Genomic DNA, 16,642 nt, shown 5'->3' with positions numbered 1-16,642 from the left:
AAACGGCTATGCATTGCAACGGTCATTGTAACACTAGCATCTAAAATTCGTCTCAACAACTGTAATATTTAGGTACGTGACAATAATTACGTTCAAGATACAAGCACTGAAATCTATCGCAAGGTAGCCACGCGTCCACTTACTAATAATGCCCAAGGGCCTTTAAAGAAAGATCACAATATCAGGCTGTAACTTGCCGTGTGCGAATACTGATTACCGACAGAAAGGCGATAATCTCTTTTCTCCCAATCAAAGCAAAGGAAAGCTTGGCTATCGCATGGTGTAATTGTCCACCTCGTGGAGGCATGAATGCTGGAATTTTCTCGAATTCAATAAAAAAGCTATCATTTCCGTCTTCACAGTAAAATAAGTATATTGTGTTTGACAAAACCTTCATTCCGCATTCATAAATGTTACGATTCGATTCTCTGGGAAATGACTCGTAAACGAAATGAAACAAACATTTGAACGTGAAGATTATCGCACAATCTGGTGAAAAGATTCTAAAGCAAAACTAAAATATGCAAATAAATTGCTTTTACTTGTTTTCATTTATTTAAATCTCGGATAATAGCCTTCACGCCATTTTTGTTTGTTTTGAAAAGAAGTCTCTCCCCTGCAACAGACTCGTTCAACTTAAGGTTACCTTTGAAGTAAGTTACCTTTTTTCAAGATCAACTGATCCAACCCCGACGTATGCGACTTGCTTCAGTCCTTGTGACTTATGAGTTTAAAAGGGAAATGAACAGGAAAGAGTGCAGATATGGTTGCCATAGCAAAACGCCGCGTTAATAACCATGGCAACTACTATCGACATTCGGCGATTAAAGTTGGCATGAGCATATAGCAACGCCAGACATTACAAAGCCATTGCAACAGGAACTCGATTATTTACAGGACCAATGACGTATAATGATCAAATCTTTTTCAAAGACTGACAGAGTTGCTCATCAATCTGATTCGCAGTAATCAGCTCCGATGTCCGACGATTTGTGTGATTTTTGGAGTTTGATAAATCGTCACTTATTCACTAAAATTTTCCATTTCCATCAAACAAAATAAAACAATATACTGAGCAAAATTATCGCAAAATTGTTTTGACGTTTGACAAAACAATACAGAGGTACTCCTAAAACATTTCATAAAGTGATCGTCGCCCTAGTGGTGACAATTTGTATCTGCCAACGATAACGGCATTCTAGATACAAGACTGTTCATGCTGCGCAGGCTGTAACCAGTGATCTTGACGTCATTATCTTTACGTCACGGTATTATGCAAATCTCGTTCGACAAGCCTATGAGTGATGGGCTAGAGTAACACTTTCCTGTATCATGAGAACATGGCATGTTGCCTTATAGCGCTCTATTAACACGGCCATTATTGACAGCCTGAGGAGGCTTATTGCAAAAAGCACTTAGGGTAAGCGATAACCAAGTGCAACAGCTATAATATTATATTTGTGTCCCAAAAGCGTTAATTAATGGGAGCATAGGTAGAGTGCGCCACGGGCACACGTGACTCTCAATTTTTTTTTAACTGAACTTTCGTGAACTACCGCCCATGAAGCGTTTTGAGTAAGTAAGGTTTTCAATGAAAATCGAAAATTAAAGAGACAAAGTCGGTCATTTTCATGAATTTTGTTTGATACGAGATAACTACTTATATTGGTTGACATGTTGAAAGATACTTAATGGATCGGTGACCATGTATATATTCGACCCTCGTTTTAGACAAATTAAATGTAACCATGGCGGAAATGAATTAATGGTCATGACCACTAATTTTTGCGATGGTTTCCTGTATCGTGTTTACAACCGGGGTCGAATATATGCATGGTCACTCATTCATTATCTTTCAACATGTCAAACAATATAAGTAGTTATCTCGTATCAAACAAAATTCATGAAAAATGGCTGACTTTGTCCCCTTGAAGTAAAATTTAAAAAAGTAAATGTCCCCCATACAGTTGACTCAGGGATGGCGGCCAATTTGAATTGCAAATATCGGTAAATTTAATTTAACTTATGATCTTTGTATCAATATTGCACAGCGACCCCAAGTTTCAGTCTTGGTGTTTAAGTAGATGTATTGAAGTGAAAAATGCATGATTTTATTGTTGTTACCTCTGTCTCTGAAGTTTACCATGCATGTATTTACAATCGACTTTCGTTTGGCGACTAAAGGCTAGATGCTTGATGCCGGTGCTACGTCCGCGATTGCCGTCAAGCGTGCTTTTATTTAAAAGCTTCAGAGCCTCCATGTCGTTTGGATGTGAAAATCCGATTTGAACTTGGAGCCAGTCCGAGACATGAAAGTCACTTGTGGTGTTGATTTCATTCCTTAGTCAACGATTAAAGTCACGAGAAACTGTTACAAGTAACCACTGTCGGACAGTCACAAATATTATTGCTACGCTAAAAAAAATAATTTATTTTAACGTTTACTCTTCGCGATTGATATCAATTTGCCAACGTGTACATTTCCTGATATGCATTCTCCGTCGGTAATGTGATACTGTGAATGACTCGGTAACTGCACTCGGTGTCAACAAACTTTTGGTAACAATAAACATAGTTATGCTAATTGTCTTCCGTGTACAGCAGAAGAGAGGAACAACGTGGAACATGTAATTTCTTCCGAACACTGTCAACTCTCTAGTACTTCTGTGATGAACTGATGACAAGCGTTGCTGTTCTACTCAATGACGTCAACGGGAGTTTTGAGTTATGTTCACAGGTGGATAGTATACTGATGGTTACAGTGTTTGTGGTAGTGCATGGCATTGTGGGTCTCAAAGATTCCAGCAATACAATAGAGAGAGAGTATTGATAGGCCGTGGTTGATTCAGCATCACCGTTGAAGCGGGGTAATGTTACTTTAGTGTCGTGCCACATAAAGGCAATACCCCAGAACCCTCACAACACGTTGCCACTTTTCTTTCATGATGTCGTTTTGTACATATTCCAGTACAATTTGTTCATTTTCGCCAGTTGATTGGTTTGTTGAATACTTTTACATGGTGCAAATCTAATATCTGTCGCTCGGCAACAAGACACAGATGGCTATTTTGTCGGAATCCAAATATGGCCGTGGATAATTATCAGAGAAATTTTCAGTTTGATTTCATCTCTTAGTAAGGTCGTTGTTCCTTTGCCAATTTTTATACTGCCAGGATTACATTATTGTTCATGAGTATGATGAGCTGTACTAAGGTCATTTCATTGAACTTATACGCATTTAGTGGGCCTTGATGTGGGTATACTTTCCGTGCCTATCTGTCGATATTGCCATCCTTTTAACGTTTGTCTGCCTCTATGCTTTTTTTTTCAAATTATCGATATAAATATTTGAGTCATTACACTAAGTGAGACAAATAATAAAAACGACCACTTTCAAACATCGCTTAAAATAGTCGAAAATCAATTGAGAGATGCTATTTACTCAGCCCTAGAGGAGAAACCACTCTCAACACATACGTACACGAATGACGTAATAATATTACGTTTTATACCTTAAAGTCTTTCCTATATAGGCCTGCCGCCGTGCTATTTTTATTTCCTGCATTGATTGTCGGAGTAAGCCATGACGGAGAAGCTTAGGCGGTCAGGATCGATTTGGAAAAATCAATAAAGGATGTAGCCGTATATCTATACGAATATCCGCGTCAATTGTCCATGTCATATTCCATATCCTGGGACACCGTTATTAAGGGGATTGTAGAATTTCGCTTCAACCCTCCTAAACTGATGGCAGACAATCGTAACACATCTCTTCATATTTTATTGTACATGCCACGTATGGCGTCGTTTTCCAGCAAGTCAATGGGTTTTGGGCACTGCACACTAATAAAACAGAGAAGAAATTCGGCGTCGAGAAAGACAACGCATCATGTCGGATCAAAATCTGGAACAACTCGTGAAACCAGTGACCGGTTTATTTTCCGGAATATGGATCTGGAAAAACGAATAGAAAATATTTTCCGGGCTGTCTGTGTGCTTATAGTTTTGATTATTATTCCTTTTGTGGCGATCGACGGGACAATATTTTTAAATATATCAAATCGAATGGCTCTCAGAACGGCCTGTCATACCAAGAGGCTAGGCAAAGGAATTAGTAATTGATTTCAAACGGATTGTGACGTCTGTAATGTATTATGCACACAGCTGTTCTTGAGTTCAATCAGGGGTTATACGGAATAGGAAGGCTTATCAGTTGACCTCTGACACGATGTACGTAATAGTGACGTCATTCTACTTCAATAATGCTTGTGCTGCTAGACGGAAAGAGACGGGTTGAGCATTTTTCAAGGGGCACTCGCTCTTAAAGAGAACATAAGTCGGCCACGCCAAAATTGAAAATAAAAAGATGCATTGTTTGGTGACCAGGCGACTGATAGAGTGAGGTGCAGTTGGACGAATGGATGAGTGGATGGGATAATGTTTGTCAATGGTGTTGGCTGATGGATATCATGTCGCGATATCTAAAGATTTGTATTTTGTATGAATACAGCTTCAAATATTACAGATGGGGTTGATTTAGTTCGAGAACGACACCTTTTTGTGCACTGATTAGTGGGCGTGAAGGTCGTTTGTTGGATGGCGGGATGTTTGGATAGCATGATAGAGGGGTAGGAAGACGGGGACGGATCGATGGATGGATTAGGGGTGGGCGGGTGCTCGCGTGCTTCTGAATAAATGGGTGGAAATATGCGACGATGGGTGGATGATTGAATAATACATGGGCAGATGGTCGAAGGGAGGGAGGGAGGGATGCATGGTGGGATGGATGCGTGGATGTGAGAGGGAAGATGTGAAAGGCAAATGGATAGTTCGATAATACCATTTCTTTGAGTTTTGCCAAGTCGATAAACAGAAGGCTAGATAACGGTAAAGTATAAAGTTTTCAGGATATAATCATTGAATTGTAACTGTTCTATACTGTTCATGATGTTGTATATTTCCATGACAAAAGATGAAGGCTTTACAATATCGCTTCTGTGTGGTTCATCACTGAAGTTCCCGTGATTGCGCGTGGTTTATATGATGGAGAAGTGAAAGCGTGTCACATAGTTATCTGATCAAGTTGATAGTCGTCATAAACATTTACAAAATGTTTTCCTGACTGAAAGAATGAACTATTCGGTCACTTGAAGCAATCAATGAAACTTTCGAAATCTCGATTTAAAGTTGGATCGATGCATATTGTACCACCAAGTCGCCGCTGGCTGCGATTTTGAGTACGTGCGCGTGCACAGAAATTGTTTCTGCTGAGCTGTCGATCATGTTTCATAATTTTAGAATTTGACTGATTTCCAAGACATCGACTAATATGCGCCTCGAATGTGAAAGACTTAAACCGTTGCTCAAACTATCCTCCATGAAATTTTCAACCATTCTCTTTTCAAATCAAAAATAAAATCAGATGTTAGTGTGCAAAATTTCATGCCAGAGAAACAGATTACCCATGATTTTAGCGAAATTTGAAATTCAAACTTGCCACCATCCCTGTATTAACTCTATGAAGAAAATAAAGTTTTCGATCTTCGGAAAACCCGAAACGATGAAACTTTTCTTACTTTGAGAACTTTAAAATGGTCCTCACAACCGGCATCCCTAAAAAGTATAGGAAAATCTTGAGAGTCCGAATATCTGTTTCCGAAGCGATTCTACCACTTGATCGATCACTTTTCTCTGCATTCCGGTTGAACCTTTGTGACGTGTTGAGCAAGCGACCGGTTGGCCTTGATACTTTTGTTGAGCCATTTATTGGTTTTTATTATCAAGTAATAAATTCATCAAACTCCGTGCCAGGTTTACACTATCGGAAATAGAAGTCAAGATGGAAATCAACACAGGCGCATTAATAGATCAGGCGTGTAACGAGGTTTGATGCATAACGACGATTTCAAAAATTGGTCTCTATAACTGGATGAGATTTTTGTGTCTCTATATAAACATTTTTCATCAAATCAATGGCCGCGACAAATGGGTTTTATACGTCACGCCTTTGAGGTCATTGGGAGCAAATCTGAAAAAAACGAGAATTACGCCTTTTTTTTGCACTTTAATTTAATATAGTGTGTTTTATTATAAGCATTTAGATTGCGCCATCGTGTACGCGTTTGAACAAAGCCAGGCTCGGCCAGGAGACTTTTCAAATGCTAAACACTAAAGTGAAGGGAACTGGGACCGAAACCCGCAGGCTTTCCGTTCTTCAGACAAGTTTCACAAACAGATCGAATTGCAGGACGTGCCCACGTCTACGGGCAGAAAAAAATTACTGGGTTCGGCAGTTTTTTTTACGCAGTTCCTATTTCTGTTAATATATAGACACTGTAGACTGAAGACGCGCTCTTATGTAAACGTCGTTACAGATTTTAAGTTAGGTATAAACCCGGTGATAAGGCGATACAGGTATTTCGTATGTGAATGATAACATCGCTAGGTAACTGGAGATGATGACAGATATATTGGGGGATAATATCTAACTAGATGTGTGCCGAATTCAGCACCGCGAAATTGTTGTGAGGCCGTCTGACAACAGGAGGACACCGAAGTCGCGCCCATGGCCGAATTACTGTCTGACTCAGACACCTCAGATCACGAACTGCGACCGTTGAAATGGGGCAGTTCCCCGACATTGCATAGCGAGTTGCAGGTACGGTACATTTTCATTCTTCTGTCTTATTACAGTGGGTTACGTCAGTAATGCTGGGCTTGGTGGTAAGAAAAACAGGGGCTAACAATGCCATGCTTGCAAAGCGGAGCCCGACCAAAAGGCGATGTACGATTTCCTCATTTGCACAACAAAAGCCACGAACGAAAGGAAGCCAATGGACGAAAGTTATTCACAGTCGACTCTCACTGACATGCGTAATGGAGAAAATTCCGTCCAAAAGCCGTACCCTGCGTAAACTGTCCAACGCGAACATCGCTGCTCTTACTACGAATACCAAACGATTGTATTCGTCTATTTAGTCTGGTCCGGAAGAATTAACAGTAGGACTACTGGCCGGGTTTGTAAAACTCATCTTATTTTGCGCGGCTGGAAGAGTAACTCATGGCGACAAGGTGTTTCGTTGGGTCTGATGTCGGGTAGAACCGTACCGTCCATGATATTGAGCCAAACGTGGTTCTGTGTTGTAGGCTACCATGCCTGTGGCAAGCACCAACGTACGTGAAGAGGACTACCAACCAAACCATAACGATACGGTACGGTATGACATTAACACTGAAACAGTTTCCAATCGAGATAAGGGAGTTAGTTTCGCATATATGAATTCTGCTCGAATGGTCTGTCTTCATACTCCGGCTGAGTTCCCCCAATACGTCAATTTATAGTTGAGGGACACCACCATTTTCCTCGTAACAGATGCACTGTAAATCGGTCTAGCCTACACCGCCCACACAGCTTGTGTATTCTGCTTAAACAAAGAACATGGCCGAAATCGAATCACCATAAACATTCGCCAATATTTACAACGCGAGCGATACGTCCGTCCGAAGGCCATGTTTTACAAACATGAAGCCAAACTCATACTGAAACCAGTCACTTCTTCAGCAGAGATTTTCTCTTTATTTCTTTGCACATGTTTTCAGATTCGTGTCTGGCTTGTCTGGTTGTAATTTCTGTTGACATATGAATGAAAATGACGTGGTCACCGTATTAATAGCAAACAGCTGACCTTAGACCCTTGGAAGTTACAAACAGAGATTTGCTTGTGTGTCTGTTGGGGGCAACGGGTATAGCTTGGGTTTAACGGAAATTTGAAATATGTCTTATTTAGAGGGAAGCGGGATTCATGTTGCCACACTTCCTCTCATCTGTGTTTTGGTATGTGATAAAGTTTGCTGGTTTGCAAACTTAGAGATGTGATATCAGTTTCTGCAAATCTATTATAGTATTACGTATATACAGGGTCGTCCAAGTACTTTACTGTGACTATAACTACTAGTCCCAGCAGAGCTTGTCTGGCTTGCAAGCATTACCGCCGACTGCAGAAACCAAGATCGGCGGTCATAATTGGCTATTGTGTAACAAAGCCCGTGATTTTACAAATCGATGACATCGGACAATACAATGCAGTTGCATTGAATAGACACTTAAGCAAGAAGACCGTCCGTCTACAAGTTGTAGACGGGCGTATTCTTCATGTTACAGTCTATTCGCCACCATTTCTATTCAGTACGTCTACCAGCGTCGCCGCCTTTGATTGTATTCTGATTGTTCATCGTGTACACTTAATGTACGTTACTCTTGCAACTCAAAGCTTTTCGTGCCCATGTAAGTCTGCGTTTCTTGTCGAGCGCTACATACGCCACCACCGCCACGACCAGCAGAAGAATGTTTTATGATAAAGCTATTGTCGCAGTTTACTATAGAGTATGGCGGTATTTGCGTTATTGTGAAGTACTGCGCTTCAACCTGATGACATTGTTCAGTTGTTGTCGGTGTCCGCGATTTGGGTCACTGCAGACATGTACAGTGGTTCTAGTCTGAGCGTTTCAACAGAGAGGTGAACAGAAGCAATCGAGCCCCTCAGAGCTTATATGACTGCCATATATAGCAGTATTAACGCCATAAATCAAACTCAATCCCTTCAAAAGGCGGCTTCTCACTTAATGTAACTGTCAATGCATAAACAAAAGTTGTCTATGATGATTCAAGATTGCGATTGACATAACTGTCAACAGCATACACATGAAAACGGTCGTCAATTTTCGATCATTGTAGTTCGTTTGTGTAGTTTTGTTATATCAGGCTAGGAATGACGCAGCGATTCGTGTTCGTATTGAAAAAATTCGGCTGCCCACGATTACGCTCAATTGAAACTGTAGGCTCTCTCACGAGGTAAAGTACGTTTAAACTTAGAAGTGTTTACTCTTTCCCCCGGTCACTACACGGGCATAAATCAGTGTGATCATTAAATTGTTGATGTAAGCAAAGTCCTTCCTGAGTCCACAACATACCTACCTACCTACCTACCTACCTACCTACCTACCTACCTACCTATACATACCTACATAGTACATACATACACACAGCTATTGCAGATTGTTTATCACCTTACACTAACCTTTTTACTAGTACGTGAAAACGTTTTTGTCAGAACACACCGATTACATATATATATATATATATATATATATATATATATATATATATATATATATATATATATATATATATATTCTCGACCGCGCAGAGTGACGTCAGTAGGTGAAACGCATACGAGCGAGGTGAACAGACGATACAGAAGAGCGAATGATGCAGAAATTGTGTGGAAAGAAACAGAACTAAAAGTTGTGTCATGTATATTGAAACTTTGAATATTGTGTTGGTGGTTGAAAATCCGAACTTCAATTATTTATTTTCACGGCGATGTGACGCAAAAATGACGTAAAAAACCGCAAGTACCCGGATGGCCCGCGGTCGGATATATATATATATATATATATATATATATATATATATATATATATATATATATATATATATATATATATATATATATATATATATACAGTACAGACACCGTCGTTTACCGAGTTTATCGCCGTTCGAAATAATGAAATGTACATAAAAGCTTCGTTTAAAGACACCACACTTTAATCAAACGTGAAGACGCGTTCGGTTCCTCGTTTATTCGACGGCGAAGATTAGTTGAATTCCTCGCAGCCCGGTATCGTTCGCTCGCTGTTGTGCCGGATTCCCCATATTTGGCTTATCCATATGACAAGATGAAAGTGAACTCTGTTTTTAGCCACCTCAATTACTGTAACAGCACAATTTCATTGGCGGCGCAATTTTCATCGGTACAGAGTCATTTCCAGGCCCTTTATTAATAGGTGCCTGCTTGGCTTTAGAACGATAACACCTTCCCATAAGTCAACAAATGTTCAATTATAAACTATAATGTCAACACCTGATTTGAAAAGTTGATGTATCAAAAGTGTCCCCGGATAGTCTCAGCACGGTTTCAATTGACGAGAACTGTACACGTGTTCATTATTAAACCAGCGTATAAATTATCTCTGACTTTTCAGTCCCATTTGCAATGTGTACATATGGACCTCTCAGCGAGGTCCACACGATACTGTCCATGATAGTATTTGCACCAACAATATATTGTATCGAGGAAATGGAGAACCGTTTGATAACGGTGTTTCTCTGTACCACTGTAGATATTTTTCCTCGAAAGTGAAGACTTAAACTTTTGCTAAAACTTTCCTTAATGCAACTTTCAGCCATTCTCTTACTAAATCAAGAATAAAAATCGGGGGTCACCGTGCAAATTTTGGTACTAGAGAAACAAATAACCCAAGAATTATAGATATTGAAAATTGAAGACGGCCGCCATCCCTGTGTTAACTCTATGGAGAAAAAAAATGAAATTTTCGATTTTCGGATAACTAAGCCGGTAAAACGTTTTCTTATACCAAGAGCTTTAAAATGAACCCCCACAAGTGGTAGATCAGAAAAGAATTGTAAAAGTTTGAGAGTCCGAATATCTGTCCCCGAGGCGCGTTCTACCTTAATCAGAGTATTATGTATAACTACTTTTGAAGTATGAGACCGCTTTGTCAGCGTGCACCTTTGTATATTTAGTTTCTTGTTCTCTTGTTTACCAATCTAATAGCTTATGTCACATAGCATAGAGAAATTTATGCCTTAATGCTAGCTCTCGGCACTCTCGTGCTCGTGTTTTCAAAAGCCGTCCCCATGGCGGCGCGGCGGTGGCCCTGACAACGGACGCGCGTGTCCGACACGTCATTAATCGAGTCTGTTTCACTTGTTAGATAGAAGGTTGAGTGGAATGTTGCCTTGACCATAATGGCACGAACTCAATCTGATGATGTAAATTTCCTCTCTGTGGGTAGTGACTCACTTCTCATTTAAGTTAATGGCGACAATGTTTGAAATTTTCATGTTGCATTTGCGACATAGCATGTTTGTCTCCACGGGATACAGTCACCACGCTTGTCTGCAGAATGTTTAGCTTGATTCGCGATATAATTCATCCCCCGGCTGAACCGTAGTGGAAGGCCCGGAATATAACAAAATTATGCAGCAGTTAATACACGACGGATGTCCATCTTTTCATGTGCATTCAACATATAAACGTGCAAAGATACTAATGTATGTAAGACATTCAAAGTGCATCGGATTAAACGAAATTTATGAATTACATTGTATCTAAGTGCCCGAAGTTCTGTGTGAAATTTTGTAATTAACTATGTCACGAAAATAGAAAACGTATGTTCTGATTTTGCTTTTGTTTTTCAAAAAACGACTTGGAAGAAGTAAGAAGAAGTAGTTTATCGTTAGGATATTCGACAGCATGCTTGTATTCAATATGGTTAATCACCAAGGCGAAAGTTTCAAATTGTATGGAAATAGCATACACACACACATACATTCATACATACATACATACATACATATACACATACTACATACATACATACATACATACATACATACATACATACATACATATATATATATATATATATATATATATATATATATATATATATATATATATATATATATATATATATATATATATATATATAACCGTACTCTCTCTGCCCAAGTTCAGAGGTTGCCATAAAGCCATTATGTTGATAACCGGGAGGGCACATTGTATACTTTTTTGTGTGTGTGTGTATATATATGTATATATATATATATATATATATATATATATATATATATATATATATATATATATATATATATATATATATATATATATATATATATATATATATATATATATGTATGTATATATATGTATATGTATGTATGTATGTATGTATTAAAGCGAGCATAGGTGACGCCTTAATATTTCTTCTACTTTGTAAGGGTATTATGTAAATCATTTCAGAGACAGGTAGTGGTAATTATTGACACTTTTTCTTCTTCGCAAGTTCACTGCAATTTCTACCTCCAAACGGAGAAAAAGTTGAACCTCTCAGGGGATTTGCAAATGACGAGCTAAGTGTCGTTCATGAGTGAAGTTTACATTTAATCCAGACGTAACATTCAATTTGACGCTATAAATCGCACTTTACGAACTTTATGTTATATTTTGGACCTACGCAATTCATATTATGATTCAATAACTCTACGTTGCTGATATTTAAAAAATAGATTGTCGAAGACCTTTCATTGACATAGTGTTAGATTGAGGTAGTTGCCACGTATAATTTCCCATGAAAGACAATCAATGAATAACACAAAAATTACCACTGTTCAGTTTTAAAGATTCAATATTTGAATGCATATGTTCTGCAGCTGCGGTAAAGATACTCGCACTCAACCAATCACGGTCCCGGTCGTGGAGGGACCGTGATTGAATTTGCTACGGTCATGTTCAAGTTGAGTCTCTGACGGGGCATCTTCAGGTTGCTGTAGTGCCGTGGTTAGATAAATTGTCAGTTGTTTGAGACAGGGACGTCGCGACTGGAATCATCCCCACGTCCTTAGGAATTTCCCTGGTGCACTGTCAATTAAAAAGTGAAATAGTACATTCATAGATCCTCTCTTTCTCCTGATCCTGCCACTTAAGTTTCGTGGGAAGTGTCTTTTTAGCAATTTCGTTGAATTACTGTCTCCACACATTCAGGATATGTAATATTACATCACTGCCCGCCTTTCATTCCAGCTTGGGCTGTATTTCTGCAACAGTTAGTGTTATTGTTGACTTACTTCCGTATTGTTGTTGTCGAGACGGTGACAACAATGGAGGTCAAAGGTCGCATTAACGAGATGTGAAGTGGCGTATTGTCTGACCACAGTGGGTGGAGAGACTGTGGTCTGACGTATATTTGTGATGAAACATGTCTTTGCAGCGGAGAACGGAAACTCGGTGTCCTTGTTGAACAAGCAGAAATACTTTAAAAAATACCAAGGACTTCACCAATTGTTTCCTGATTTTTCAACAGCCTGGTGTCTGTCGTAAACTGTTCATTGACCTGAAAGATTTTTTGAAAACAAAACAAAGCAGTTTCTGAGTGACTAGCTCACCGAGCTGTGTTTTTTCGCAGAATGGGTTTATGTGCAAGCTCTGAGAAACGAGTGTTTATTTTAATTCAAATGCCGTAACCTCTCCAGTTCTGCGTGCCTCGAATGGCGTCAGTGTGATAAATTCCCTGATAGACTGACAAGAACTCTTGAACTTAATCAAATCAGAGCACAAGAGTCGACTCAGGCATTCTACCATAATGCGACGGATTAAAATTTGATTTCCCTGGTAATTGACGCGAATTCCTTAAATTAGAGCCCCGTATGTATTTGCCATCGAAAAAAATTATCCTTCTGTTGGGTTCGCTCAATCTTTCAACTCCAAAGTCTGAGAATCACTGCTGAACTCAGGAAAGCATGACTTTAAATTAAGCTTGTTCATTCATTCGTGATATTTTTTTTGCACGATAAGCGTTAATTTCCAAACCTAACCAGCATAATAGTATACCTTTTATTTAATTGATATCCCCTTGTGTTGAATCTAAATATCCTTAGTTTTAGTCAGATCTATGGGCTTACGTTCGGGAATCAGATGGCCATCTGTATATTGTTGCATTTTTAGGCAAAATTTAGTAACTAGTGCGTCTGCAAGTATTCACTGTAGCTCAAAACTTTTTTAAATGGCGTAGAGCGTCATCGTGATTTCCCGAGAACTGTGAGAACTGTGGTGATGAAGGGGCAGATTTGTAACAATTGAAGGTCGATGCACATTTTCCACCGGGTCTTTGAAATGATATTATTACCCACAATGTACCAGAAACGTAATGTTTAGTTTACGATATCATGGTTCTTCGGGTTCGTTCATCGCTTGGCGTATCTAAAATTCAGACACAGTTTCTAAAAAGTGGGCTCTTTTATTCCTTTATCCGTTCTAAGAGTAGTTGAAAGAATTCCACCACTGCCTTTGTCATTACCCGGCATGCAAGTTATCGGCCGCCATCTTCAATTTAGTTTTGACAACATGATCCACAAGAAAAAGCCTATCCATTGCACTAAGGTATGGAAGTTTTGAAAACAAATTATCTCTCCTTGAAAGCCTTTCAAGATTCCTGCATAAGAACATAAATATTTGAATCGTGAAGTTTGTTGAAAGTATCAATATTTCTTGATTTTTTTTCAATGCGACACCTGCACGAAATATGATCTGTCTTTAATCTTAGAACTATCAAAGTCTATTCATTGTTGTTTGAACAAGCTCGATAATCCTCAGATTATCATCCAGGGAAAGTGCTTTACAACTGTCTGTTTCTGTTTCCCGGAAATGGTACGGTTTTGGCTATTATACGCTTTTAGTTTGGTTCGGTTTTTTATTGTTATTTTACAAACGAAAAATGATAGATTTGTTCATGCAGATTCAAAGGTCGAATTTGGGAAAAATATATATCAGTCAAACCATGGTACGCGATACAGATATGGTCAGACGGTGATATATAATGAATATCAGGGGGTGAAATGACCTGGTTAAGTTAGATTATCTAACCCTTTCCATAATTAAGTAACAAATTGTGTTGCACATGATAATAATAGCAATAGCACGAACTGAAGACAACACCAACCTCGCCGACTTCTCCCCTAACAGTTCCGATTCCAGATATATGCAACATAAATTTTAACTTTGTTCATAATGTACACATTATTTTCTTGCTTTCTGCCATGCAAAAGCGTGACATCGACCCGAGTGCTAAAACACGGAGGTTTACAAATCCCGATAAACATCACCAAAACTAAACATCAGATTCGAAAAGTCGACAAAGTCTGTCGAATAGGAAGATAAATGTATATGGTGACTGAAATTGAAGTCTGCGCTAGCATCGGCTGTTGCCGGGCCATACAGATGTGTTATTAATTAATCAATTAATTAATTGATAAATTAGTTAGTTTGTTAGTTTATTTATTTATTTATTTATTTATTAATTTATCTGTTATAAAAATGAGGATTGTGATTTGTAGGTTTGTTGTTTGTTTGGTTTTTATTTATTTGTTTGTTTGTTTGTTTTTCTGTACGAAAGTGTTAGATCTATCTGCTATGCATACTGTACCCAGGATCATGAGGATCAACAGGGCACACTTATACATTCTCCGATCTCTGTCAAATCGTTGTGCATCGGCGTTTGACAGTTCGCGAAAGTGGAATGTTGACAAGGTCAGCAAACCATGACGGAAGCAGTTGTTGACGTCGTGCATACAAGATCAGATACAATACCATTGAGTATAACTCATTTCCGTTACAAAACCTCTTTATTCCTGAGACAAACGCAAAAACAAAGCAGCCAAAACATATTTGAATAAGTCATGTCACATCGCGTTTGTCGGAGGGATATCATATCACATTAACTCTGAACCAGACTACGGATACGAACAGTAAACGCTGACGACCCCGCCCTGACCGCAAAGATTTTCCCGCGAATATCCCAATCGCGAAACCCACGTCGCCAACAAATGCGAATGGAGCAGGTATTTCGTTACATCCAGGGTATCTTCGAGTACTTCAGCCCCCCGAAGAAAGACGATGTTTCAGAAGGCCCGGTGGATGATATACCAACGGTAAAGCCTGCCCATTTGAACGTTTCGGTAAGCGAGACAGTTGGTCCACTAACCGCTAACATGCACTTTATGTCGTTAAAGTTTGAAGACAGATCGTTGATAAATTTCAATCCTGTATGAGCCAAAGGATTTGTTTATATGGTTTGTGTATCATACCGCAGTTCAATGCGTTAATATGTGATGTTTCAAACACAGAACAGAACAAAACGCGTGTTTTTGTTACCCAGTTAACATGGAGCTGGCACACGGGGGGCACGGGGACTTCAGTGGGACAGTTGTGGTTATATGCCTCCTACTGGGTTTCACGTTCACCCCGGTTGACCTTTACGTAGGTAGCAGTCCACAGGATAGATTGTAGAAGTAGGTCAGTTTTTGCCTTTCTTAGCGAAGCGACTTAACTTTTTACTCTGTTTTCAAGAATGAGGTCTGTCTTTTGCCGTTGATCTTTTTTGTGGTGGATGCATGAAAAATGTTCTGAATGTTAATTTTAGAAACGGGTGTAATACACGTGACGGGGCAGCGCTGTACTCTTGCATCTGAAATTCAAAGACATCATAATTACTTCTTGGAATCTCACACAACACGGAACGGACAAACCGTGTTGTCGTTGTTGTTGTTGTTGTTGTTGTTGTTGTTGTTGTTGTTGCTATGGACGTCGTCGCCGCTGTTTATTTTTACGTTATATAGCAAATAGATATAAGAAGAACACTGATTTGTTGTTGCAACCATATTGTTACATGCTAGCTGTCGTTGCAAATACATATCCAATATCGGGCATTCATAGCTATTGGTGATGTTGACGCCTCTTGCAAATGGCAACATAAACTACATCGATCAGATCACTAAGTTTTGCTGGCATGTAAAGAACAAACAGTAACTTCAGAAAGAGTGCAAAACCATTCCATACCCTGGAAGATTGCATTCAAATTTCGTTCTCTATACCATAGCTGATGTTACTGACTAAATCAGACCGTCTGCAAGTGTGTCTTGTTACTTGAAGACATAACAGTAAGAGCGAGGTCAATGCTGGAATCAATCGTGAGGCTTATAATCGCATCTGTCTTA

General features: G+C 39.1%; 1 protein-coding gene across 5 annotated transcripts in view; it reads left to right on the top strand.

Moving 5' to 3' along the window:
* The window catches only part of LOC139144803 (transcobalamin-2-like), an 86,537-nt gene that overhangs the window by 53,540 nt on the left and 16,355 nt on the right, over positions 1–16,642 (top strand). Inside the window, exon 1 of one of the 5 annotated variants that reach the window (XM_070715582.1) lies at positions 6,164–6,658. The exons of 2 other annotated variants lie outside the window; for them this stretch is intronic. In XM_070715582.1, the coding sequence (XP_070571683.1) occupies positions 6,566–6,658 (93 nt within the window). In that variant the 5' untranslated portion in view covers positions 6,164–6,565. Of the gene's footprint in view, positions 1–6,163; positions 6,659–6,832; positions 7,213–15,244; positions 15,605–16,642 lie in introns of those variants that run through there. 2 more of the 5 variants (XM_070715584.1, XM_070715581.1) reach the window with 2 other exon arrangements.

The sequence above is a fragment of the Ptychodera flava genome, chromosome 12 (genome assembly GCF_041260155.1).
Source record: "Ptychodera flava strain L36383 chromosome 12, AS_Pfla_20210202, whole genome shotgun sequence".
NCBI classification, from domain to species: domain Eukaryota; kingdom Metazoa; phylum Hemichordata; class Enteropneusta; family Ptychoderidae; genus Ptychodera; species Ptychodera flava.
Note: the sequence above shows the minus strand (reverse complement) of the source record. Positions and strands in the feature narration are given on the sequence as shown.